The sequence below is a fragment of the Dermacentor variabilis genome, chromosome 9, assembly GCF_050947875.1.
Source record: "Dermacentor variabilis isolate Ectoservices chromosome 9, ASM5094787v1, whole genome shotgun sequence".
NCBI classification, from domain to species: Eukaryota; Metazoa; Arthropoda; class Arachnida; order Ixodida; family Ixodidae; genus Dermacentor; species Dermacentor variabilis.
In genome coordinates, this window is record NC_134576.1 from 21,118,662 (window position 1) to 21,145,628 (window position 26,967).

Consider the following 26,967-nt stretch of genomic DNA (forward strand, 5'->3'; position numbering starts at 1 on the left):
CTGTTTACTTCGACAACCTCGAAGCCCTTCTTTCGGCTCATTTTCCATATTTCTTCATTGGCAGCCATTACAGGTCTTTGTACGTGACTGTCACGCACAGGCACCTCCGGCACCGTGCACACCACGTTCTGCACTTGAGGGATAGCCCACGCAAGTTGTCCACCCCCTTCGCCAAGCGCTGGTTTAGTCCTGGCCCTTTCCTGTTCTCTCCCCAAACAGGCTATAACTAGCGCCACTCTGCTCGTACGTTCTGTCCCTAGCGGCAAAATTGACGAACTAGAAGCGGCGTGCTGCAGCAGGGAGATCTGTGCAGGTCTGGAGTTCGGTAGTAGTGGTTCAAACGACGGCCGCATCCCGTTGGTTCACTGGTAATCCGGCAGGCACAGAAGTCTATGGTTATTTTGTGGCTGTATACGAGTTATGGGTGTTCTGTGCTACGGCTTACGGGTATGAGCCGTCTGCTGTCGTGTTTCGGCTGTGCGCGTAATCTACGCGGTGCGCATCGCGGTTCCCTGCTTTCCAGACAGCGCGTGTGGGGAGTTCTTGTGAGAGAACCTCGCACTGCGACGTCACCATGTCCGGAGTGATGGGATTCCACGCACGCGAAGCCATCCGCGTCAATGCAAAGGTCAGTGGAGTCTATCGCGCTTGTGCTGGTGTGCGTCCGATATATAAACTCCGGTAGGGTTAGCCTGCCTTTCGGCGCTCTGAATTAGTGTTATGTCACGCACATCGCAAGCGGCTGTACGGAATCTGTGTTTTCATGAAACAGCCCGGACTCAGCCGACTTCTTCGCTCGCGCAGTGTGTGTTTTGCAAAGCACGTGCACCGCCGATGTGATGAGGAGCTTCCGCCTGGCATGTTCTACTGATATGACCACTTCAGATGACTTTCAGCAACTGAAAGCGACTGTATAAATGACATTTAGTTTCGGAGCAGGAAGTTCACATAGAAGCTTGTTCAGTTTGGTGCATTCAGGTTGCACCAAACGAGTATTGCTGTGTAAGCTTGAATGATGGGGCCAAGACTGTTAACTTACCAGAGCTGTCAAGGAATGACATCGGCGCTATTCACAGACTTCCATCAAAACCAAACAAAACGCCTGGAGTTATTGTTCGATTAGCGCAGAAGTCAGCCCGCGATAAGTGGCTTGAAAAGCGGGTATCCCTCAGGAATGATTCATCGGGTGTTTCGGTCACTGAGAACATGACCCATCAAAACAGAGAGCTGCTCCGCCGCGAAAAAGCATGGACAGAGAAGGATGGCTACAATTTATCATGGCATTGTAACAGCAAGATTCTTGTAAGGGAAAGAGAAGGCGATAGCGCCGTTGTGATTCGTTGCGCGGCTGACCTTGATAAGATGTGATATGGTTTTACCTGGCACTACTTGACATTTCTTTCGATATTCCTCTCACCACACTTCCTTCCCCAACTGCGCAGGTAGACGTTATAAACCTTAAAAACTGCTCTGATACTGGTTGCTAAAAATGTTGTAGTTGTGTTCATTGTAACCTTAGATTCGGTAGAAATAAGCAGGATGAACTCGGTTATTTTTTCAGTCAAGTGCAAGTATGCTTTGACCTTGTGATGTATTCAGAAACGTGGTTTGCCTCGGAAGAGAACGTGCTTACATTTGCAACATATCAATCGTACTATATGAACCGCACATACAAAAGGAGTGGTGGCAAAGCAATGCTAATCTCAAACTCATTAGATTCTGAAATAATGTCAGAATTCTGCTGTATCACTCGTTTTTATGAAACACTTGCTGTCAGATGTGGTACTTCAGTGTTTTTTTGTGTTTGTTACTGCCCTCCGTCACATAGTGTCTGTCTGTTCTTTTCCTTTTTAGACTGTTACAATTCTTCAGTGAAAGAAAACACACATTATTTCTAGGTGGTGACTTCAACGTGAACATGTTAGCTCATAACAGTGCTAAATTAGAACTTGAATCATTGTTAAGCTCTCATCCTTGTCAAAACTTTATAACATCCCCCACGCGAATCACTCCACAATCAACAACACTTTTAGATCTGTTTATAACCAATTTTGAACTGTCCTTTGTTAAGGCTGGCACTTTAATCCACAATATTGGCAACCCGTTGCCTATATTTATGTTTGTCAGTCAATTCATTAACACACCTGAACGACTGTGTTTGGAATTTACATACAAGCTCATTACTCCTGAAATGCTATCCGCTTTTACAGACTGCTTAGGCAAAGCAAACTGGAAAGTATTTGCAACAAGCGACCCCAGCTTAGCATAGGATTTATTTATGAACAAGGTCTGTGATTGATAACTTTGCATGCTCTCTCGTTGATATGCTTAAAACGTGAAAAAAAAAGTAGGAAACCTTGGGGAAACAAAGAATTCCTCAAGTGAGACAAATTGTTTAAGACATTTATAGTGAGTAAGGCCCCTGATGCCCCCAAAGCATTCAAGAAGTACAGAAATTTTCTCACCAAACACCTTCTTGGTGCAAAAAAGAAATATTATTCTAACCTGAAATCAAGAGTTCAATGAAAACTCGTCTGGTCGGGATTGCTCATAGTCAAGGGTAGAATGGACCCTGACAAAAAATATTAAAAGAAAAGAAACCAAGACATTTCGGCTCGCATACGGGGGCCTTGTTCACAATGAAAACCATTTAATGTTATAGGTTGGCATCCACTTTACCTTTGACTATTATTCTAACCTGTTGAACTCGACACAAGGATGAAGAGAAAGCGTTTGGAAGGCACTAAACACTGTACTTAGTAGTGCATCTGAAGCAGTAACCAAAATTGTAAAAGACGGAATAGAAATTCAAGGCACTGAGCTAGGTAACACATTTAATGACTTCTTCCTATCTATTGGTGATGCTACCACCACCAGCGCTGACTTATGGTATGTGAATGATCGTAAGAACCAACCCATATTTTTAGAGCCTGTTTCAGATGGTGAGCTTGTAACTAACCCTTAACCCTTAGCTGCTGGTGTGGCCAATATTCAAATGAAACCTGTAAGGTAATATGTCCAATATTGTCCAATATGTCCTATATTGGTTCTGCCTGTGTTTTCCAAAGTTTGGAGAAAATAATTCTGAAACCCCTGGGCTCTTTTACTGACCGTTTCAAGTTTGCACAGTTCTGCACAGTATGATTTTTGCAGAAACAAATCTACAGTTAGCATTAATGGCCCAAAAGGAAATCACTCGAAAAATTTTACAATGCAGAAATATGGTGCTTGGGCTTTTTTTAGACTTCTCAAAAGCCTTTGTCCTCATTTATCATGATATTCTGCTTCAAAAACGGGATCGCTATGGGGTAAGCGGCATCGTGCACAAATTCATTAAGTCTTATACTGTATGCAATTTGTCATTGAAGGAAAACATTCCTCAATAAAATCCATTAAAACAGGTGCCCCACAGGGAAGCATCCTGGGACCATTTCTGTCCATACTTTATATTAATGCGATGGTCCGTGTTGATGAAACAGCCCATTGTATAATCTTTGCTGATGACACGAGTTTATTCTTTTCAAGCAAATCATGTGCCAATTTAGGTAGTAGAGTCAATAGTGCACTGGTCTGAAATTAATGCATGGGCTCAAATGAATTCCCGACGACTAAACATTAAAGGGACCCTGGAACGATTTTGACGATTTTCTGCAATTATACTGAGTTGTTAAAGTAGGTCCTTCTGATCATTAATTGGTGCATCTAAGTACTCTGCGTAACACCTGTAATTTATTATAAGGTTTTAAAAATGTACATCACTATGGATCGCAGCACGTCACTCGGCTGAATTTTCAGCCGCCCCTGACCATTTGACGCATGACGAGCGGGTCATAGTATTGTTTCAGGTGGTGAACGTGAAGAACATCCCGACCATGCTGGCGCTTGTCGGATGTCGGTGTAAGAGGTTCTATGACATAGTTGACCGGAGAGGTGCGTTTGACGATGCGGTACGGTCTGTCATACTTCGAGATAAGTTTTGTTGAACGTCCAAGCATGGTACAAGGCACGGACAGCAAGACAAGTGTGCCAGGGGTGAAGTTCAGGTTGGGAGGGTCGCCGTCATGATTGCATTTTTCTCGTTGAGGGGAAGTTTCGGCCTACCTGACGGCATTCCTAGGCATGTCTAGCGACGGCTGACACGAGACCACATTCTGACGTGTCTGGTTGATAAGGTAAAACAGCATCGATGGTATGGAAAGGACCGCAACCATAGAGGAGAAAGTATGGGGAAAATCCTGTAGTACTTTGTGTAGCCGTATTATATGTGTACGTGATGAACAGGAGTTTGAGCGCAGTTTGTACGATCCGATGAAACGTGCATGGCGAGCATGTCAGCAAGGGTTCGGTTTAAACGCTCCGTAAGCCCATTAGTTTGAGGATGGTATGGCGTGGTGGTTTGGTGAACAACGTGGCATTGAGCAAGCATGTTTCAAACACCTGCGAGAAAGAAACACTCGACCTCTATCGCTCAGCAGTTCCCAAGGTGGCCCATGACGAAGAACAAAACAATGGATGCAACGTCACTCGCGGTGGCTGCCGGTAGAGCGGTGGTTTTGTCACACCTTGTAAGTTGATCAGCTGCGACAATAATCCATCGTTTCCCAGTAGGTGTTAGCGGTACAGGTCAATTCCCACACAATCGAAGGCACGAGATCTTGATCTAAGCAGCTGTAATAAACCGTGGATTGGATGAGGTGGGGATTTGTGGTGTTGGCATTGCAGGCACGAGCGCACAAATTTCTTAACAAGCCTAAACATTCCTCGCTAGTAACGATGCCGCAGGCGCTCATGCGTCTTGAAGATGCCTACATATGCACATTGTGGGTCGGTGTGGAAAGACGCGCGCATATCGGAACGGAAAGTTCTCAGGATAACAAGGAGCCACTTGCGACCATCGGCTGGTAGTTGCATCGATACAAGTGATTGTCCTGGATGGTGAAGTGGGCAGCTTGGCTACACAGGGAATGGGAGATTTAGGCGAACCAGAAAGGAGATCCAAAAGAGGCCACCCAGGGATCCTTGCACTGTTCCGATATGAAGGTGCCGATGTGGACTGACGACACTGCCTCAAAGTTCGAGAGGGAGGCAGTGTCAGCTGGTGTGACAGAGCGTCGGCGGCGTCAGTGTGCTTGCAGCTGGAGCGGTGTGTATGTCGTAGTCTTGAATGTGAAGAGCCCAATGGGTCTTTTAGAGAGGATAACCAATAAAGGGTGTGATGGTCAATTGCCACGTTGAATGACCGGCCGTATAAGTAAGGGCCAAACTTCTCGAGTGCCAGACATTCTTTTTGTGTGACGCTATGATTGCATTCTGCTTTGGTCAGTACATGACTGGCATAAGCAACGACACACCTGAAGCAGCCAGGTTTGCGCTGCGAAAGGACAGCGCCAAGGCCAATATCGCTGGCATCGGTATGCACTTCAGTTGGGGCGGTGTGGTCGTAGTGTCGCAGTAGAGGCGGAAATGTGAGGAGACAGCATAAGGTCACAAACGCTATGTCGCATGACCAGGAGGATTAAGTGGTTGGCGCAACTTAAGAGTTGTGTCAGAGGTGATATAATCGAGGCAAAGTTGCAAACAAAGCGTCTGAAGTAATAACAGAGGCCGATGAATGTGCGGAGTTCGTGTGTGTAAGGTTTTGAAAACTCTGCCACAGCCCGGGTCGGGACAGATTCCGTCTTGGGATACGACATGAGCTAGAATCATGAGCTTTCGCGCAGCAAACTGGCACTTTTTCAGGTTCAGTTGCAAGCCTGCGTTGGTCAAGGATGTCAGCGCTTGCCTGAGGTGGAGGAGATGCACGTAGAAATCGGGGGCAAATGCAACGATGTCGTCGAGGTAGCATAAACGCATGCCCCATTTGAGACTGCACAAGGGGTTGTTCATCATTCGTTCAAGCATTGCCAGCGAAATGTATAGTCCAAATGACATCACATTAAATTTCTATAAACTGTCTGAAGTAATGAATGCGGTTTTAGGGCGATTAACTGTTGACATCGGGATCTGCAAGTAGTCCGAGCGTAAATCCAACGAAGGGAAGAATTCAGCGCCTTGCAAGCTGTCCTGAGCGTCGTCAACCCGCGGTAGAGGGTACACGCCTTTTCGTGTTATCTTAAGACTGCGATAGTCAATGCAGAACCGAATGGAACTATCTTTTTTCGTGACGAGAACCACCGGTGATGCCCACGGACTATTGGAAGGCCGAATGACGCCGCGCTGAAGCATGTCGTCGACGTGCTCACTGATGACCTGACGCTATTTGGCAGAGACATGGTACGGGCGCTGCCGCAGTGGTGCGTTGGAGCCAGTGTCGATGTGATGGCTGACGGACGATGTACGGCCCAGAGTAGGTTGAGCGACGTCAAAAGAACGAATCTGGGCACGCAGGCGAAAAAGCTGGGAGCGCTGGTCGGAAGCAACGTCATCGGTAGTGAACGGAGCGAACACGTCAGGGGATGGCGGAGCAGAAGTGGAAAGTGCACAAATGTCAGTAAGCCATGCAACCGAAGCATCCGGCACGTCGATAATAATCAAGTCATCTAGGGGCTGAACACGGCCAAGTGCTTAGCCGCAGAGAGGCGTCAATGGTGTAGGAAGCAGATTGCAGACAACTATGGAGCTGAGACCGGCTGAAATGTCAAGCGTGGCGAAAGGGAGGGGAATAAATTTGCAGGTTATAGAGTTATGAAGGAGTGACGAGGACAGAGCCTTCAGAGACAGCGGCGCAGAAAACGGTAAAAATGGAAGATGAGTCTTCCCGAAGGACCAGCTTAGCGGCAAGTGGCGCCGGCGAGGGCCTCATCACAGAGGCGATAGTTGAGCACGTGCACAGTTGACGACGGCTTCATTTCGCGAGAGAAAGTTCCAGCCAAATATGACGTCGTGGGAGCAGTACGGCAGAACCACAAACTCTACAATATAGAGAACGCCCTGAATAACAACTCTTGCTGTGCATGCTGCCGACAGTATTCTGAAACGTTCGCCTTCCGCAAAAGTCACATTCAATAAACCAAGCGACTGCTTACCCGTGACGTCAGCGTACACTACGAACGCTGCACACCGCATGAGAGATCGCGCGGACAGTGGTCATCGACAGTGGCGCCGCAGTACGGGTTCTGCGCACCGACTACGTTTGGTTGCGGCCGCTTTAGGTAAAATAAATTGAATGAGGAAGTGAAGTGGTGAAATGTTTTATTTTATATGAATAAACAAATATCGACGCGAAACAACGCGTGTAAGACGCCACCAAGGCTACAATAAACTACCACCTATGTTATCTCTACTACACTCCATCCCGACCGAACGCCAAGAGAAGCCAAAAGACATGTTCGTTTATTCAATATATGTCGAGAGCACCCATCGACACTTTGACGTTAAAATGACGCAGGCCGGAACTACTAGATGACGCTGTTTATTTCCCGGTTTTGCTAAAATCGCCAATCAGCGCGCGCCGTTGGCGGAGGCGTGGCCAGCGCGATAGTTTCGCGGAAGGCGAACGTGCGGACAGAAAACCCAGAAAGTGTAACTTTTCGTAGAACGCGAGAGAGGCGTTCGTTTAGTGCAGATGCAGATGTTCAGTATCAATTAGCGCAACGGTAGGTACGCCGTCAACAGTAAGGTCGACAACGTTCGAAGGTGATAACGGAGGACTTGTACAGATCGATGGCGACGCAGTTCCTGCTTCTCCTGAATTGCAGCGCCTAGTTTTTCCTCTTGAGTGGATGGAGGACGCCGACGCACGGGAGACAACGAGCGGGGCAGGTGAACGCAAATAACGGGGGGGGGGGGGGGGGCTCGGCTGGTGGCCTGCTGATTTAAACAAGCGTCTAGGAAAGGTCAGCCGAGGGAGGTGTCTGCACAAAGCCATTATAGAGTGCAGCATGCGACACAATCGGGCCACTTGTCCAGGTATACCGCAGGCATAGCATGTGGGTCTGTTCTGCCTGCGCCAAGGATTTACAAAGGCGGGAGCAGGCTGGTTGACGGGATAATGAATGGGCGGAAGCGACCGTGGATGTATCGCAACGAGTGGTCGGCGACGGAGACGTAAGAGTAGCGACAGGCCACTGCTGATGCTGCAGGGGTAGAGCCTCAACAACTTGATCTTTAATAACGCGCCGGAGCGGCGGAGCAAGCTGTGTAGGCGGCAGTTGCGGCAACGGCTGTTGGTGGGGCAGCTCAGCGAAGAAAGCTGACGTGCAACTTCCTCCTTCACGAATGCTTGGATTTTTGTGAGCAGGGATGTGTGATCGGAGCGGACGGCCATGCCAGAGAGTGCCTCGTCGGCCACTGAGCTGGGGGCGCCAGGTTAAATATCGCTGCTTCCTGCACTCGCCGTAGCTTTGGCACAAGTATATGAGCTCAGCTACGGTACGCGGACTCTTGGCGATCAACATGTGAAAAATGTGATCGACGATGCCCTTCAGTATGTTTCACGTTGTTATTTTCGGGCATAGAAGCATCCACACGTTTGCACAGGTCTAGAACCTCATCAATATAATTGGTGAATGTTTCGCCCGGTTGTTGCGCTCGCTCTCGTAACCGCTGCTCGGCGCGCAACTTTCGGACGGCGGGGCGACGAAAAACTTGAGCGAAGCTGGTCTTGAACGCTGGCCAGGCATGGAAGCCGGCTTCGTGATTTTTATACCACCAGTGAGCCTCACCAGCAATTAGAAGGCGGGGCTGTTTAACTTGGAGGCGTTCGTGTTGTCCACTTCTCTACTCTTGGGTCCTGTCTGCACGCCTCACTTTTATTTTGCATAATGAATCCTTACCAGCTAGCTCAGCTTTCTGTCGTTATAAACTTGGAGGTATCGTCCCATCGATTGTGCAAGCTCACCTGGTCGTATGAAGACGGCCGGTTGTTGACGTCCATGCTCATCCGCCCCGCTGAAAACAGGTGGATCTGTGCCGAAGAGCGCCAGAGCAGGCCACGGAGGGTGGCGGCGACGTCTGCGGGATAGAGTCAGCCATGACGGGCGGCAGAGACCGGAGTTTCTGGTTGGAGATGTTCTTGAAGACTTCTCCTAATTGTAAAGGGGTGTATTTAATAATATTCATCTGGTCAAGCGTAGCCGAGAAGTCATGCTACGCCAAGCGGGAACCGCTCTCTCTCGTGCCAAACACTGGTGATCGCTCAGTGGTTGCACCGCAGGCATCGAATAGACGATCTGGCTGGCCTTGCCCGTGTGCACTTCTTCTCCCTTACAGTTTTGTTCCTTCTCTAAACTTTCTCTATTGAAGCAATGGATCAAACAAATAGTTTCTGTTACCTCTAATAATTCTCACTCGTGCGCGTGTCACTGTGAGGGACGTCACAGCGCTGCGAACTGCGTGTACGTTCACTTGTGAAGGCTCTCCAACTGGGAGCGCGGCGGCGCTGCGAGAAGGGCACGCGGCCTTTGGTTTGAAATTTCTGCTGTTTTCGTGGCTGTGTAATACTGGTGCAGATACGCTCGTAACTGTAACGTAAAGATAGTACACGCAGCATCCTCAGCTTTCAAACAAAGGTCAATAAATACCATGAAGCACATGCACAATACACATAACGTCAGAGAGCTGTTAACAAAAGCGTTCGCGAGAAAGAAACAGCACTGGCCCTTTTATTGAACATAGTCCTCACTAAAAGCACTCTTGCCGGTATCGTTGTCATATATCAGTGCCCTTATTTTCCAGTTGATTTATCAAGCTAGCGATTCGATATCGTAGCATCTCATAATTCGTACGGCCACGACTGACACTCTGTGGTTCAGTAACGCGAGTATAGCATACGTAATCTCATTTATTTCAAGCCTCGCAAGGGTTTCTGCATTTATTGCATAGGAACTAAATAGTTTGAAATCATAGAGTGAAACCACACGATCCGCCGCGCACGCTGCCGCTGCGGAAGGATTCTTTTTTTGATAAGGCAGCCAAAAGAGGCCGTGTTTTGTCTCACCACGTGTCCTCCACGGCGCGCCGCTTGGCCGATAGCGGCGGCGGCGGCCGATAGTGTGGCTGTTGCCACCGCGAACTTCCGGACCCGACGCCCACACTGTGGAACAGCGCTGGTTGCTGCTGCCGCCGCCATGCACGTGTACTACAGGACTGGCGTCGTCGTGGATGCGTGTCTGGTCGGCCATGTAAGTTTTGGATGGAATGTTTCGGCCCACGATGCTGGAGCTACGTGCGCGAAACGTTAGCCACAACATAAGCACTACCCCTCTTCTTTCGAGTTGTGCGTCTGTCGATCGCCAGGTGTACATCGACACAGTGCCTCTGCATGGTAAACAAGTTGTGACCCGACCAGTGCGCGCCCCCTTTCTCCAAGGGCGTGCACACGGCCGTGATGCGAAACTAATTATTTGGCGTTTTCCAAGTCCTGCGGCTCCCGAGCTAGGCGAATGCTTTCACAAATACGTGTAGTCCATTATGTATGTATTTGAAGGCAGCGTCGGACCAAGGTAGGAGCGGTGAACAGAAGTAACAAATGAGCACATCTATTCAGTAGCACTTTGGAATATCACTGCCATAGAATTAATACATTGTCACTTCAACACCGTTCGAGATTTGACCTTGCTAGCATACCGAAAAAGGGTCGCAAAGGAATCGCGGCATCTTTGTATGAAATACGATAATAGAATACAATACCGTACAATACAATAAGGACACATTAGCACATCAACAGTTATAAAGTAATACTCCAATACAGTAACGCAATCCTTATGCCGCCGTAATCTGAAGCAAGGGCTGAGAATAAATTGCGAGTTTCGGCATTTACAATGTAAGCAGGGTTCCACTTGTGCGCGGTCGACGAAACGCAAGTATTTGAAACAGTTGGTTGCCAATTGTGGTTTTCTTACGAGCTACGTTTATTTAAGGTGTAATGTAACTGCGTCATTTCTTCATTTTGATTGATTGAAAACACGTTTTATTTTCACTTTTGCGCAAGTATGTTGCTGCGGTGACTGTCTTCATTTATGTGTACATTATGTAGTAAAGCAGCATAAGTTCTTTCTGAAAGCAGAGACAGGTTCACCTTGTTAAAAATCACGCCCTCAGTGGGTAGCAGCCGTCCCTGAATTACCTGCACCATGTAGCAGCGGTGGCCGTGCGACCGAGGTATAGTGTCCGCGCGTTAGTTAGGCCTGCGTCCTAGCATTTCTTTTTCCTACTATGGTGTCAGTATGTGGTCCAAGTTCGATGACGCCCAAGTACTTGATCCAGTTATGAGCTTCTTTATACCAGTCGACGCTCTCTACCATATATGGCTCGGCGGTCGACAGACCTTTCCGAGACCCGTGTTCGCTAAGAATATTGGTTTGGAATTCAACGTATATTCTGAAGAAACAGATTTCGAGGTACTTAAATTGAGCAGCAAGGCTAATATTCATTCCTTCATATATGACAGGAAGTAGCAGTAAGTTATCTTAGCGCGTGAAATGCTTCCATAATCCTGTCTAAAAACACTCGCGTATAAAGCTTATCAAGTTCACCAGCAATATAGTCGACTTGTTTTGTATTTATTTTGGACAGTCACTCCCTGTGAGAGCGCGAATGCCGCAGAACTTTTGAGGCGTTTCAAGGCAAAATCTTTGTGCCATCGGAAAACTTACTGTGCTCTGAATCTTTAATCAAGAACTTCAGTTTCTTGTTTAGCGTTAACACGTCATCGGAAATGTTTAGCTCTATGTCTGCCGACTTTCCTTTTGCATTGAAAATCTGTTGTAGTCCATTGTGCATTTTTTTTCCCTTCTTAGGTGCAGCCATTATCCGTTAACGTCTCCTGATTCGCTTAAACGCAGTTGTTGAAATTCGTTCGAAAATTAAAATCCTGTATTAAAATTAAAATCCCTGTATAGTAATGTTAAGGGGAAATGTTCAGAGATAGCTACCAGTGATGGATGCCCCACACCTCTTCCAGAAAAGGGCTTCATTTACGTTATTTGCAAGGGGACTCCAAAGCTCGGTAGACACCACCTCTTTCTTGTCCGCACATACACATATTCTACATCCGCAGAATCATCAGCCTATTTTATGTCCCTTGCAGGAATCCACTGCTAGCTGATTCCAATTTGCTCCTGCAAATTTCCTAATTTCATCGCCCCACCTGATTTTCTGCCGTCTTCCCTTGGCAGCCATTCTGTAAATCGTCCAGCGAATACATCACACGCTGCTGCGAACACCTCGGCCAAGTTTTGCACTCGTGCGCGGCGAGCTCGCAAACCAAGTCACCTTTCCTACCAAGTGCTCACTTCTAAGCAGCAGACGCCGGCTCCTCACTATCTCCCGAACGCTTTATTTCATCATATAGCAGATTCCCATACGCGGTTGCCATTGGCAAATAGCTGACACCAATAAAGAAGGGTGTGTGGATCAGTGCGCTTCTTACTGCTGTTACTGTATATGTTTAGTGACCAAGTTTAATAAGCAGGCTGAAGTAAACGAGGATGGGTTTTCGGATTTCGATAATAATTACGTACTTCCAGTTGCCGATTAAGAAGCCGACTTTCGCCTGCTCACGCTCGGCCGCGACCGCCCACGTAGAAACTAAACTTTGGCTTCATCGGTGTCGTAGCCGTCAGGTCTCGCTGATTTCGACTAGTTTTGAACGCTCAGCTAGCCTCGAACCACGCGCGAAACGATGTCAGACCGCACGCACGCTTGCCGCATACCCCTTCGTGTTTACACGCCGTGGGGGTAGGCGTATACTTTTTTATCAGCTATTCTTCGAAAGGCTCAAGTTGGAGCTTGCTATAGACCGTTTTTTCATGGGCGCCACCATGGACGGATGGATGTTATGAGCGTCCCCTTTGGAACGGGGCGGTTGGTTGCGCCACCAAGCTCTTGCTACTATACTGCCTATGTCCTACCTAGGTTATAAACAATAATAAAAAACACTATAAACTCCCACAACCAAATTTTCTGATCCCCTATTGCGAACTGTGCTTTTGTGCGTCTCCGTTTTTTTGTGGTTTCCCTACTTCCACCAACCCTCCAATCGCCTCTTACTAATTCCTATTGCGGACATGTTTACTTTTCCACGGCTCTCGCTGAATCCAAGTGCTTCAAGGAGACCAGTGGTGCCTAAATCGACCGCTCAGTAGGCGTGTTCACGTTCTAATAAAACATGCTCCATAGTTTCCCTAGCTTTACCGCAGCAAGCACATGCTTCTTCCTTCTTTTATCTCGCTTTATAGGTGCGTGTTCCAGGGCATCCCGATCTCGCTTCGAAAAGCAATGAGCTTCCCTTTGTGTTATCATAAATTGTTTCTCTCCTGATTTCGTTTTTTCCCTCTTAAGTAGTTACTCATGGCAGGTTTATTTTCCATTGCCGCCACCCATGAGATTATTTCAGCTTCCCTGACTTTCCGCTTGACGTTCTCTGTTGCTGCAGTACTTGTATTGCCCACCCTACAGGTTCCGCATACTTGCTGGTAAGCTTCTTAGTTCTTTTCCTCCACTGTGAATCAATGTTTTTTCCTGTACAGATACCTCAACAAAACCATGGATGGATGGATGGATGGATGGGTGGATGATGGATGGATGAATGAGGCTCAACACTTTGAATCGGGCGGCGGCGGCGCGCGCCACCTAGCCTTGAATACCATATTGCTAAAGCCCCTTAAACTTCTTCAAGTACTGCCACGCTTTGAAGAATGCCGCCTCCTCCTCGAGCGCTGTGCCCGAAGCCGACGCCGCGTCGCTATTGGCCTAATGGCATCACGTGGCCCCTTGCGCCGGCTTCGTTGTTTATAGTCACGCTTCAGTGCCATTTTTGCTCGAGAAGCGGTGCTTGTGGCGCCATTCCTTCCGTTCCTATTCTGTGTTGTTTTGATTTTGTGAACGCCTTGAAGGATGTTTTGTGGCAAGTGCGACGTCGCTTCACGCCATTTTCTGTGACGATGACCTGCTGCGCGTTCGGATGCCAATATAGTTTTAGCAAAGGCAAGAATCTGTTCGCGATACCGTCCGGTAAGCGCGACGGGTTAAGAAGAAAGACATGACTTCACCGAATCGGGAGGGAGAACTTCCGACCAACTTCCTCCGCGCGACTATGCGAGGTAAGTTGTGAGTCTCTCAGAGTGTAGTATGTGCCAGGCTTGCGTATTGTGCAGCGGGCAATAACGTAGTAGATATTGCACAGTTCACTGTGCATGTTGTCATTTGTACGCACGCTTTAACACGATTTTTACGCAACGTCTGCTTTGTTTACGTGCGCACTACATGGTCGTGTTTGTCGTATTCGGTGCGCTTAATCGTTTTGTGCGCCAACCGGCAATGCATCTATGCTGAAAATAAACTGTTAACTTGCAACTCGAATGCCGTTTCCATATCATTTTGACCTCTAGATAAAACACCATTTCACTTGCCGCAATTTTGGCCGCGTCATGGCAGCGGGATTCTTTGCGCGATCATGACTTCACTAATAAAGTCAGGTCTCGCAAATGTTACTTCGGAGGGAGTGCAACCGTCCTCAATGCATGCACTTCAGTGCAACTCGGTTAGCGACAAGTACGTCACTTAGTAAACGGACGAACCAACGCGCGATGACGTGTTATTCGTGATAAGTCATTAACCTGAAAAAAATTACTGAAGCCCACAGTGGTCTTGTTTGAGATAGAGTCAAGCATTGTTATCGCGCTCCCGCTTCGCGCACGAATGCTAAAAACCTATTTTTTTTTTTTGTGTACGCAGAGTCCCGACTCGATGATCGGCCGCGGTATTTCTGTCGGTATTGAGACACGAGAAACATAATAGCACCAGCGCCCACCTCTGTGCCTTTGCGCGCGCTTAGATTGGCAAGCACGCACGTTGGCGGGACTGTAGCTTGTAATACACTTTCGAACCTTCAGAGCAGTGATCTCCGCCAGCCTTTGTACGTCATAGCTGATACGCGCCGCGAATTCACATGTTAAGGGCGGCGCAGATTCTTTGGGCTGAGGGCTTGCTGGAAGTAAAGATGTTGTCATTCGATCGTAAACGTGTTATTTACAACTACTCGCAACAAAATCTTGCGACACGCCCTTGACAAATGTTGCGTACCTAATTGTAGGGCACGCGATACATTCGCAGTCGTCAACGCACAGCGTTAGCACTCCCTCAGATACTTTTTAAAGAAATAGTTATCAAGAAATGAAAGAAAAGCTGCCGTTACTGAATTTGTATAACTATCCGACTAGAAATTCTACGCTGTACACGAAGTTACGCGGAGCTGGAAAGCCAACGTGGACGCCTAAAAAGCACTGCCTTGCTATGCGTGCGTTCACTGTGCGAAAGGTCGTCTGCTGCGCTCGAGCATCGTAGGCGGCGCCACGGTCGTGGAGGGAGCGTGAAAGAGAGGAGAAACGAGGAGGAGTGAAGGCGGAGGAGGAGAGTGTCACTACTTTACGGAGTTTAATGAGTTTTAGTCCGCGCGAGCCCAGGAGGAAAAGCGCGCCGTGCGCAGCCGGCGGGCGAGGAGAATCGAGGAGGAAAGCGCCGTGAGGAGGAGAGTGTCGCTACTTTCAAATTCTCAAGGGGTTTTACCGCGGACGGGCCCCAGGATTCTATGGAGGCGTGTTATTTTGGGCCAATTGCGCGCCCCACTGGGGTTGGAAATTTTGAGAAATGCTAATAACAGCATCGATAATGCTGGAGGCAACGTTTATGAGGAGGTTGGTTTTTTCTTAAAGCCGTACGAACGGGGTATACCAATGTAAAAGGAGCTTTGGGGCGAGTTCTATACTCCAGACAATTTTTTCTGCCACATGATCAGATGCTTTACTTCGTGCGTCTGATCTAGTATTGCTTGTGACACATCCCTTTGTGTGTGGCTTATTAAGCGAAAGCCTTAGACCTCTGTTTCAAGGTCCCGTTGTGAGCTACAGAAAATATCACGTGACCGAAGGAAGGCGGGAAGCGAACCAAAGCATGTGCAGCCGCGCATAGAAGATGGTTGATGATTAGCAAAGTAATGATTGATTAGTGATTGGATTAAGATGAATTGGGGTGTATTAAGGAGGGTTAAGGTGAATTAAAGTTGATGAAAGTGGATTAAGGTGCATAAAGGAGGACAAAGTTGGATTAAGGTCGATGAAGGTGGCTTAGGGTGGATGAAAGTGCGTTGAGGTGCATTAAAGATGATTATGATGGATTAGGGTGAATTAAAGTGCATGAAGAAGGGTGAGGGTGGATTAAGAAGGATTAAGGTCATTAAGGAGGATTATGGTGGGCTAAAGTGAATTAAAGTGAATGAAGAAGGATAAGGGCGTAATAAGGAGGATTAGGGTGGACTAAGGTAGATGAATGTAGATTAAGGTGAATTAAGGACGATTATAGTGGATTAGGGTGGATTAAAGTGAATGAGGAAGCAGTAGGGTTGAGTAAGGAGGGTTAGAGTAGATTAAGGTCGATGAAGGTGGATTAGGGTGCATTAAGGAGGACTCTCGTGAATTATGGTGGATTAAAGTGAATGAAGGAGGATTAAGGTCAATGAATGTGGATTCTGTAGATTAATGTGCATTAGGAGGATTATGGTAGACTAATCGGTCTGGTATTTTGGTACCAGTTCTGGTATTTCTGTGTATTCTATGTCTGCAAATAAAGAATTGAATTGAATGTTTCAAATACTCAGTGAACCCTAATTCACCTTAGTACACCCTATTCCCCTTAATGCTCCTTCATCCACCTTAATTCAGCTTAATACTCCCAGTCCACCTTAATACAACCTAATCAACCTACATCGCCCCTAATGCACCTTAGCCTACCATATACGGTCTTAATCCTCCTTTAGCAACCCTAATTCACCTTATTCCACATTAATCAATGTTAATCTTACTTTATCCACCTTAATCCTCCCTAATCCTAATTCATGCACCCTAATCCACCCTAATAGGTCTTAATACCCTTTCATCAACCCTTCACCTTAATCCACCTCAATCCTCCTCCACCCACCTTAATTTTTTTATTCATGCATCTTAATCCTTCTTAAGGCACTCTAATCCACCTTACTCTTCTTTAATACGCTCTAATCAACATTAATCCTCCCTAATCCACCTTATGTCAATCACTTATGATTCTCTTATGAATCATTCTCTTATACAGGGGTGGACATGATGTGGGACACCTCTGGCCTTGCTTGGGTCACGTGATACTTCCAGTTTACAAAGTGACCTTGAAACAGAGATCTAAAGGCTTTCGGCTTAAAATTTAAAAAAAAAACTCAATTTTGACTAGCTAGCGCTCATCACCTGCAATACCACGGGTATACTTGCCACTAATTTTTTCAAGGCACAAAGCAGAATCTATAATGCTGCACTTCCGACTGAATAACAACAGTTAGCGACGTGCGAGGGGAATATTAAGCATGCTGAGGACAACCGCAAAAGCGCTGGTGAGCAGGCCGGAAGAATGAAAAAAAAATGCAGCATTACGGGATGCTTTGCTACGAGCTAGCTATAAGAAAGACGCCTCAGCTCGCAAACACCGCTGTTCTTTGTCGGAACAAAGTTCTTTCGGCCAATGTCATGCAGCAACTGCTTCCTGCTCAAGCTGTCACGCTTTCCTTGTGGTATCATAAAAACGGCATAACCCTCTTCAGACTTCTTGCTGCAGTTATATGTGCAACAGCCCGGCATAGCGCTAGCACATAAAGCAGGAAACACGGCGTACAACATTCGCTACACCGAGCTAAAGCGCCGAGCCAGCCGTGCTCAGAAGGAAAATGGCACGAACGAAAAAGAAAAACACAAGCAAAACTCAAGATCCGCGCGTTTCCAAGGGCAATGGCAGGGAGGCCAAGCATCGTGCAGAAAAACGGGCGCAAAACTGGTTACCGCGAGGGGAACACGCAAGGGGCGAGGAGGAGGCGAGGAGGTTGCGCGGCGGCGGCAGAGTTCAAAGAGTGTCGTTACTTTTAAATTATCAAGGGACTTTACATTTGCTACGCAGTAACGCCATCTATGGGCAGTAGGCATGCTGGCTTGGGCGAGCGCTCCGTTTTGCATGGCATGTATACACTCGGCGGTAGTTTCTGGCATTTGTTTTCGCGCTCGTGCGGTCTATTTAGTATGACGTGGCGTCTTCTATGTGGAAAACGGTTCTGTGAGATTTACCGAAGTAGTGTAAGTCGGTATGGCCGAACTTTCTGCTGGCGGACAGAGCACGCAGCACAATGTGTTTGCGCATGTTTGAGCTTACAATCAACCTCGGAGATCAATTGTGCAATTCTGAAGGTTCCATTCTCCAGTGTGATCTTATTGCAGTATTATTCTCTAGTTCTAAGCTGCGGTTTAGGAGCAATAAAACATACCCGACGATCGTAACAGCGTGGGTACGGTTCTGGTGCGATAGGAGCTCTGCTGTTATACTTTGACAAGCCTTCAAACTGTTACCCGCACATTATGTTGCGTGACTACTTGGTTCGGTGGATGACCCATGAATAAAATAGTTTTGGTTAGTAATGACAGCATACCTTACAGTGTGAACTCCACTTGTCCAGCAAAGCGACCATTCACGAACTGCGCGAGCATCCGAAGCAGTCGTAGGTGCTGGATTACACATATCTATATAGCGCATGGTCCAAGCATGCGGCATCAACGTTTATAGATCTCTAAACGTTGTGCGGCGTGACTGTGTGAGGTCTTACTGCGGCGTTAGCCTGTTTTCTCTTTCTTTTTCGAGAAAGAGGATGATAACCGAGTGTTTTTTTTTTCGGATGTGTTCGTTCTGCTCTCTACGACGCACTCACACGTATTACGGACATTTTGTCCTCAAAAATAGCCATCGCATTCTTTTTATGCGATCCATCTCGGATATTATGGCTTTACAGGGCAAAAAGGTAAGGCTGAAGCACATAGCTTATTAAAGGGACACTAAAGTTTACTATGAAGTTAAGTTAAAGTGATAAAGCAATGCTCTAGAACATCTAAGGCGTCAATATAATCGCGAACAGAGCTTTAGTAACCGAGAAATTGAGGTAAATGCATGACACGATTTGAGACCCCCCAGCGACATTCCGGTACTAGCCCCATGACGAAGGCACTCCTCATCATAATTTGTCACTAGTGCTCAACTACTCGTATTGAAAAGAACATTTCATTAGGTTATAAGACGGAAGAAAATGCTACTTGTCTACTTCTGTTCGATTCTAAGAAAAAATAACATTTTGATGTTACCCTTCAGTAGTATGGGTGGTCTAATGGTTTCGTTTTTGCTCGACTCTGCGCTGCGCACACATTGGAGTTTCAGTTGTTTCGTTATCGCGTCGTGCTACGCTGGTTCTGCTGGCTCGCGAAACTTGCATTTGTGTGCTCCCATATGGGCTACAGAATTGAGCGTACTTTCCCTCTCCCAAATCACGAAGAAGAAGCAGCGAGAATGCCACGTCCACGTGATGTCATGGTATGCGCGAACGGTCCGCGGGACTTGGCCAAGGGCAGTTGCAGCGGTGAATCCAACGTTATTTATCGCGGTATGCCAACGAGTGAACCTCTCCGTTCGAAGTGGTTAAGTGCCGTACCTCTGCCACAGTGTGTTGGCAAAGAGCCGAAAAATCGCATAGTGTGCTCGCTGCACTTTCGTCCAGAGGATTACGAGTTCAACACCAACTTACTGAAGTCGTGTGGAGTGCCTTTCAAAGCAATGCTTTCCCGTAGCGCTGTACCGTCGGTCTTGCCTGCATTCTCCGAAGCGCCAGAGCTGCAGGGCGATTCCAGGGCGGTGAGTGCGGCATTTGGTTTTCACGAAGGAAAAGCTACAAATGTGCGAATATGTACAGCCATGACATACACTTGCCGTCATAGTAGTACGCAACGACGCTGGCAGCGCGAGCCCTCAGCAGCAGGTCACGTTCATCAGTGCTTAAGTCACTGAAATCGAGCCCAGCATCGCGAGCCATTGTGTTGTTGTCAGGGTCGTCCATTGCAACGAGCGTCAAAGTTGGCGTCATAAAATAAAGAACCAGCTTATCGTCGCGCGCTTTCCCTTCCGCTAGCCACCATAGTTCCGCTTTCACACTGCTGTCGGCTCTGTCCCGGCTCTGTTCCTGGCCGCATGTTTGCATTTTGCGCAGAAAAGCCGTAGCGCCGTCTGCGGGCGCCATTTTACTCATCGATGTCACTATGAGACCATGACGTCCCCACCCTTCTATCGGAGGGCGGGTGACTTGAACTGCGCTAGAGGTACGCGGACGCTTCAGAACGCATTTTCTCTTAAAATAAGTCTCTTCTTCGCATGAAACAAGCGTTTCGATGTTTCTGGAATAGTATTTCAACAGTCCACGTTGACTTCATATTAACCTTTAGTGTCCCTTTAAGGTATGATGCCGGTTCCCCAACTGCAGTGATCGCTGCGGTGAGCAGCGCCAACGGCCTCATGCAGGAGGCTACCGTAGACATATAGTGAGAACGATGCCGATGTATCACAAATATTTGATAGCGTCTGCCGCTTATTGTTTCGTGGTTGCTGTAGTATAGTGTCGCCCCCTGTCAGATCTGTGTCATCGTACATGTATGGTTTGTAGTTGTTTAGCTAGATGGCGCCCCCCCCTTCTGTCATGTGATGAGCTTGGGCCAATCTGGAGGTGTCATCTGGCGTGTGAAGCCTTTATAAGTAATAAACGGCCGTGGGTCGGCCGAGTCTTCGTTCCGGTTTTCATCGGGAGCAGTTTGCTCCGTGTCTCCTTCCTGCGCCGGCGCTTGCCGCGCGTTCGCCCGGTCGGGGCCCCCCGCTTGCCTGCCGCTGCCGACACAACATCCTTTTGGCGACGAAGATGGGATTCCTGCAACGGTTCCGACCGAAGCCCCGGAAAACCAGCGAGCTTCGTAAGTGAAGCGTCCTTTACGTGTCGGCACGGCCTGCAAACGCCGCCGACGCACTTGGCGTCGCGAGGCTTCCGAGCCTAGGCCTACTCGCCCCCTTGTTCTTCCGTGCCCCATTCCTGCTGCGAGCTCCGGCTTGTTTTCTGCACTGTCTCCTGCGCGCTACCGGGCATGGCGTCTTTTACGGCGAACCTTCCCGTTTTTCTTGAAGTGCCCGGCCCACCGTTAATTCCATGGTATCGCTGGAAAAAAATTTTTCAGGCCCACCTTGAAGCGGCCGGCGGTGGCGACTGGACGGACGCGCGACGAGCGTCCGCGCTCGTCAGCGCTCTCGGGCGTGAGGGACAACGGAAGTACTTTGCAGACGAGGAGCAGGAAGCAGCAAGGCAGTTAACCAGCGCAGCGTCAGCTTCAAGCGAAGCAGCAAGGCAGTCGACTGGCGCAGCGTCAACGTCAAGTGATGCGGTCCCGCCAGCGTCAGAGTTTCCGAGACTCTTGCAGCGGCTTGACCGGCTGTTCGCCGCGTCAACAAATGTCCTGGCGGAACGGCACGAATTCACCAGCCGAAAGCAGTTTGAGGGAGAAGGATTCCTGGAATTCGTGACCGCATTGAAGGAGAAGGCGGTACAGTGCAACTTCGGCACAAGCTATGACGAGCGCGTCCGAGACCAAATCATACATGGGGTAGCGAACGTCAGCGTTCGCGAAAAGTTGCTGGCTCATGGCGAAACCCTGTCCCTGGACAAGGCAGAAGAAATTGGACGCTCGTTAGAAGCCCTGCATCGAGCGAACCGCGCGTTCGGCTCCGAAAATGTACGAAGAATCGAGGCATCTCAACTTGGCGTTCCGTCGACGGGCCAAGATGGCCGACGTAGTCCGGGAGGCCGCCAAGGTGGCCGACGTAGTCCGGGAGGCCGCCAAGATGGCCGACATAGTCCGGGAGGCCGCCAAGATGGCCGACTTCTTCCGAGAAGCCGCCAAGAGGGCCGACAGTTCGCACATGGCTCCTCCGGGAACCGTGGTGCATGCGACCGGTGTGGCAGCACGAAGCATATTGCAACGTACAAGAATTGTCCAGCAAGGAACCGGCGGTGCAACGCCTGCCACACGTTGGGCCATTTTGCATCAGTATGCCGGAAAACCCGTACTGTTCAACACGTCTCTTCCGCAGAGACGCTGTCTTCATTTTCCGCAAGGCAGCCGTCCGCGTCTGTCTTGACGGTAAGCGCTTTTGAAACTAAAAAAGATTTGGAAGTTCCGGTCGTAGTGAACGGCGTCTCCATGCGACTGCCGGTGGATACGGGAGCGTCTGTGTCATGCATGACGGCCGAAGATTTTAGAAATAACTTTGGTCGACAGCACAGGCTGTCACAACCAACAGTGGACTTGAGAAATTTCTCCAAGCAACGCATCAACATTCAAGGCCTGTTTCAAGCCACTGTCCAGTTTTTCCAAAGGTCATGCTCCGTCACGTTCCACGTAACGACTACAGGAACATCACTGCTGGGTTTAGACGCCATCCAACGCTTGGGCATACAGATCGACGGTACGTCGCTGACATGTCGTCTACCATCGCTTCCTTCAGTACAGAGCCCCACAGGTGTGCCTCCGGGTTTTGATCACCTCTTCAGTGACGAGTTGAGTCTCGTCAACAACTGTGTGCACCGAAGTCATCGGCAGCAAGATGCGAAACCAGTATCTTCAAAGTTGCGCAGACTACCCCTGGCTCTCCGTGACCAGGTACCAAATGAATTGAGACGTCTCGAGGACTGCGACGTCATCGAGTGTGTCGAGGATTCTGAGTGGGTGTCTCCACTCGTGGTGGTGCGCAAGAAGGATGGAACCATGCAGCTCTGTGTAGATCTACGGGAACAGGACAGTCTTGTGCCTCACGTTCAAGAAAGGGTCTTGCAGAAACAGTGGCAGACTAAACAGTACGTAGACAAACGTAGAGGTGCTCAGGCAACTCGTATCAAGGTGGGAGACACCGTCAGAATAAGATTTAAGAGGAAAGGATTTTTTAAGTACAGTAAACCTCGTAAAGTCAAGGCCCAGGTAGGACCATCTACTTTTCTACTCAGTGATGGGAAGCTGTGGCATGTGTCTAAGTTAACCCTAGTGATAAAGGATTCAGCAGGTAGTACATTGTGTACAAGTGACAAAGATTTTTTGTACTCATATTCAAACTTGGATAGTCATTCCGATGACTCGTCTGTAGCGACAGCGTCTTCTCAGAGTCGTCAGCTTCAGTTGAGTATTCCGTCTGACTGTATCACTTCAGAGTTTACACAGTCAGCAGTTGTCTCTGATTCCGTAGGAGAATCGGTAGCCTCCCAGGACTTGTTGGGACGTCGAGAGGAGCTTCCTGGGCAACCCTCTCCAGCGTTGAGCGACAACCACATTCAATTTTCCAACCAGGGGGAGGGAAACAGTGGGACGACTGGGTCTTTAAAGTCGACCGATACGTGTCGCAACCCCCAAAGTTCTTCTGAGGTACGCACGCGTCCTCGTCGTGACAGAAACGGCCTCCGTGGCTCGATGATTTTTCTGTAGTGTAGAGCGTATTGCCGTCTTCGAAATGCCATGGCTAGGGGCCTCGATGTGACATTTAGGAGACAGTCCACATGTTTCAATAACACAGGTATAAAGTGCTCCTTGTTGCGGTGCAGTGAGGTTTGTGCAGTGTTCCTTGTCAGACTTTGTTTGAGTGACTGCCTGTGTTATGGTGCCCAAGACTGGTGCGCGTGTATGTAAACTTGGGCGGGGACGGATTGAATTTGTTGTGGACTTAAGTGCGTGCTTTGTGTGCAACTGGTGCGCGTGTGTGAACGTGGGGGGAACGAACTGAAATCGCCTTTGGACTTAAGTGCGCGTGTTGTGTGCGCGTTTCACTGTATGCTTACTTTGTTTCCAGGGGGGGATGATGTAGTATAGTGTCGCCCCCTGTCAGATCTGTGTCATCGTACATGTATGGTTTGTAGTTGTTTAGCTAGATGGCGCCCCCCCCTTCTGTCATGTGATGAGCTTGGGCCAATCTGGAGGTGTCATCTGGCGTGTGAAGCCTTTATAAGTAATAAACGGCCGTGGGTCGGCCGAGTCTTCGTTCCGGTTTTCATCGGGAGCAGTTTGCTCCGTGTCTCCTTCCTGCGCCGGCGCTTGCCGCGCGTTCGCCCGGTCAGGGCCCCCCGCTTGCCTGCCGCTGCCGACACAACAGTTGCCATTGGTTGGCTGTACACGAGCATGCGCTCTTATGTTTTAGTCCCTACGCCAAGCGATCAGATAGTGAGCAGATTTACCATTTCATGCTAGTAATACAGAGACGCCGGTTATCTGTAAAATAGTTCACAACACATACACACACCACAGCTGATAATGCGCGTTGCATGTTTGCACCCCCAAAAGATATTTCTGCGTACTGTAGTTACCGATGAACTGAAGGGCTTCCTTGAAGACTTATATGAACGGTCATTGCGTAAATTTCACAGTTTGATCTAAAACATCTTGAAATCATTCTGCAGCACGCGACAGCAATACTTTCAATCAGTGCCGTGCCGGATTGCACAAGCCAGAGAGGGGGAAAGGCTCGCTGTGTGCCCTTTCCTCCTCGCTCGATGAAAAGATCTTCAAGCTGGCGAAGGACCAAAGGCGGTCGGTCCGCACAATGTAGCACGGATGGATGGATGGATGGATGCTATGTGCATCCCCTTTGGAACGGTGCGGTGGGTTGTTCCAACAAGCTCTTTCTATTATACTGCCTAATGTCCTACCTAGGTTAAAAAACAAAAAAAAACTATGAATTCCCACAAGCAAATTTTCTGATCCCCTATTGCGAACTGTGCCTTTGTACGTCTCCGTTTTTTGTCGTTTCCCTACTTCCACCAATCCTGCAATAGCCTCTTACTAAACCCTATTGCGGACATGTTTCCTTTCCACTGCTCTCACTGAACCCAAGGGCTTCAAGGAGGCCAGTGGTGCCTAAGTTGACTGCTGGGTAGACGTCTTCACATTCTAATAAAACATGCTCCATAGCTTCCTTAGCTTTACCGCAGAAAGCACATGCTTCTTCTTCGTTCCAATATCTTGCTTTATAGGCGCGTGTTCCAAGGCATCCCAATCTCGCTTCGAAAAGTAATGAGCTCCCCTTTGAGTTATCGTAAATTGTTTCTTTCCTGATTTCGTTTTTTCCTCTTAAGTGGTTACTCATGGGAGGTCTGTTTTCCATTGCCGCCACCCATAAGATTATTTCTGACATTATTTGTTGCTGTGTTGCCCACCCTACAGGCCGCATACTTGCTGGTAAGCTTCCTAGTTCTTTTCCTCCACTGTGAATCAATGTTTTTCCTGTACAGATACCTCAACACTCTCCCAGCTCATTTACTTCCATATTCCTCAGTCGTTCTTCATACTCAATTTTACTGTGAACTTCCCTCACTTCAAAACTAGCCAAGCCCATATCACCCTGCACAGCTTCATTTGTCGTCTTCCCATGAGCACCCAATGCGAGGCGACCAACTGACCTTTGATTCCCATTGATTCCTGATTTTACCCCTGGTTTAAAGCAAACAACCGCATTTCCAAAAGTAAGCCTTGGAACCATTACAGCTTTCCACATACCTATTGTATCCCCATAGCGCTCTGTGTTTCATTATGGCAGCATTTCTTTTCCCCTTCACTGTTATTACTTTTTCTTGTGTTTCCATATGTCTTGCCTTCGTTTATCCATATACCAAGCTATTTATATTCTGTTACCCGTAGTATTTCCTGTCCCTGTATCACCACTGTCTGTTCACTGTTTTCATTGAATACCATAACTGATTTTCTAACACTAAATTTCAAACCTATATTGTGCCCTTCCTATAATGTAATGGTCAACGGTCTATACGAGTGAATTCTATATTTCTCCCCCTTACCTTTATTCTACTTTGTCGCCAACTGTCTGTAATTCGTCTATATTTTAAAGTGTTTTCCACTGCTTTCACCAGAGCTTCCTTACTTTTTGGTCCCAGTTCATTTATCAGCCGAACAGGAACCTCGTCTAGCCCTGTGGCTGTGCGCTTAGGAATTTTCTCTTCGGCTTTCTTCCAGTTAAAATTTGTCAGCACCAGCTCCTTAGCCACTTGGGTCTCTTTCATGCTCTTTTTTTCTTCAAATACAACCTCGTCATTGCCATGGAAAGATTTGGCTGTTACTTTCTGGATGTAACTTATTGCTGCTTCTCCTTCCAGTCTGTTTTCATCTTCGTCTAGCATATGTGGTTGTATTGTTTTTGACTTCCTGCGTAATAATTTTAGGTGATTACAACATATTCGAGATGCGGCCTTCTTTTTCTCACGTATTTCTGACAACCAACGTTCACTTTCTCCTTTTAATTTTGCTTGCACCAGTATTTGAACCATGGACTTTTTCTCCCGGTATATTTCCCATTTACTGGTTACTTCATCCTGTGGCACCTGAGCCTTCTTTGCCTGCCTGTGCTCTCAAGATGCTTTCTGTCGTTCGGCGATCGCTTCTCGTATCTCCTTGTTCCACCAGCTTTTCGGTTTCTTTTTTCCTTTCCAACGAAAATGTTGTTTCTCTTTCCGTATATCTGTCGTTATTACACTTAGAAGCTCACCATATTCCCACTTCTTATTTTGCCATTTGCCAAGTTTTTCCTTGACTCTAGTGACTATATTTGTTATTTGTTCAGCGTTCAAATTTGGACTGGCCATTTTGCACTCCTTGCTCTCTTTCCTAACTACATATCCCATTTTCCGCATCAATGACCATTTCTCTCAACTTATCATGAATTCCTTCTGTCATCAAACAGTAATCAATGGTTGATTGCCGGTTTCCCACTTCCCACGTGATCTGCTCTTCACACTTGGGCCCTGTATTCATGATAACGAGGTTATGTTGCTCACAAAGGTCTAGCATTGACTTCTCGTTGTTTTCGGCATAGCCATCTAAATCCTGCGTGTGGGCATTCATTTCACTTAATAGGATAATTTCAGCACCATTCGCAAAACCCTTAATATCAGCGCTTATGCATTACACTAACTATTTATGCCTCTCTGTGCAGTTCTTCACGCACAGTAGCAGCTGCCCTGACAGTCTCTTGAAGGTCGTCGGAACCCAGTCCTTGGATAGCACACTGCGGCATGAGCACTTGTCGGTTATACTGTCGAGTGCGCATTTCCAGAGTTTT

The 26,967-nt window shown here is 47.9% G+C and overlaps 2 protein-coding genes across 4 annotated transcripts in view; both read left to right on the forward strand.

The window, feature by feature from the left end:
• Positions 1-319: 319 nt before the first annotated feature.
• Positions 320-26,967, forward strand: part of LOC142592539 (TBC1 domain family member 25-like) — a 200,900-nt gene continuing 174,252 nt past the window's right edge. The window contains exon 1 of one of the 3 annotated variants that reach the window (XM_075704037.1): positions 320-628. In XM_075704037.1, coding sequence (XP_075560152.1) covers positions 575-628 — 54 coding nt within the window. In that variant the 5' untranslated portion in view covers positions 320-574. Of the gene's footprint in view, positions 629-658; positions 2,288-9,983; positions 10,122-26,967 lie in introns of those variants that run through there. The other 2 variants (XM_075704039.1, XM_075704038.1) reach the window with 2 other exon arrangements.
• On the forward strand, positions 20,750-23,895 carry LOC142592538 (uncharacterized). The gene is made up of 2 exons (XM_075704036.1): positions 20,750-21,672; positions 21,733-23,895. Exons 1-2 carry the CDS (start codon positions 20,952-20,954, stop codon positions 23,331-23,333), a joined length of 2,322 nt encoding a protein of 773 aa, XP_075560151.1. The 5' UTR covers positions 20,750-20,951; the 3' UTR covers positions 23,334-23,895.

Coding starts and splice junctions, on each gene's coding strand:
- LOC142592538 (XM_075704036.1), top strand. CDS start 20,952: ATGGCGTCTTTTACGGCGAACCTTCCCGTTTTTCTTGAAGTGCCCGGC. Junction 21,673..21,732: donor TAGTCCGGGAGGCCGCCAAG/GTGGCCGACGTA, acceptor GAGGCCGCCAAG/ATGGCCGACTTCTTCCGAGA.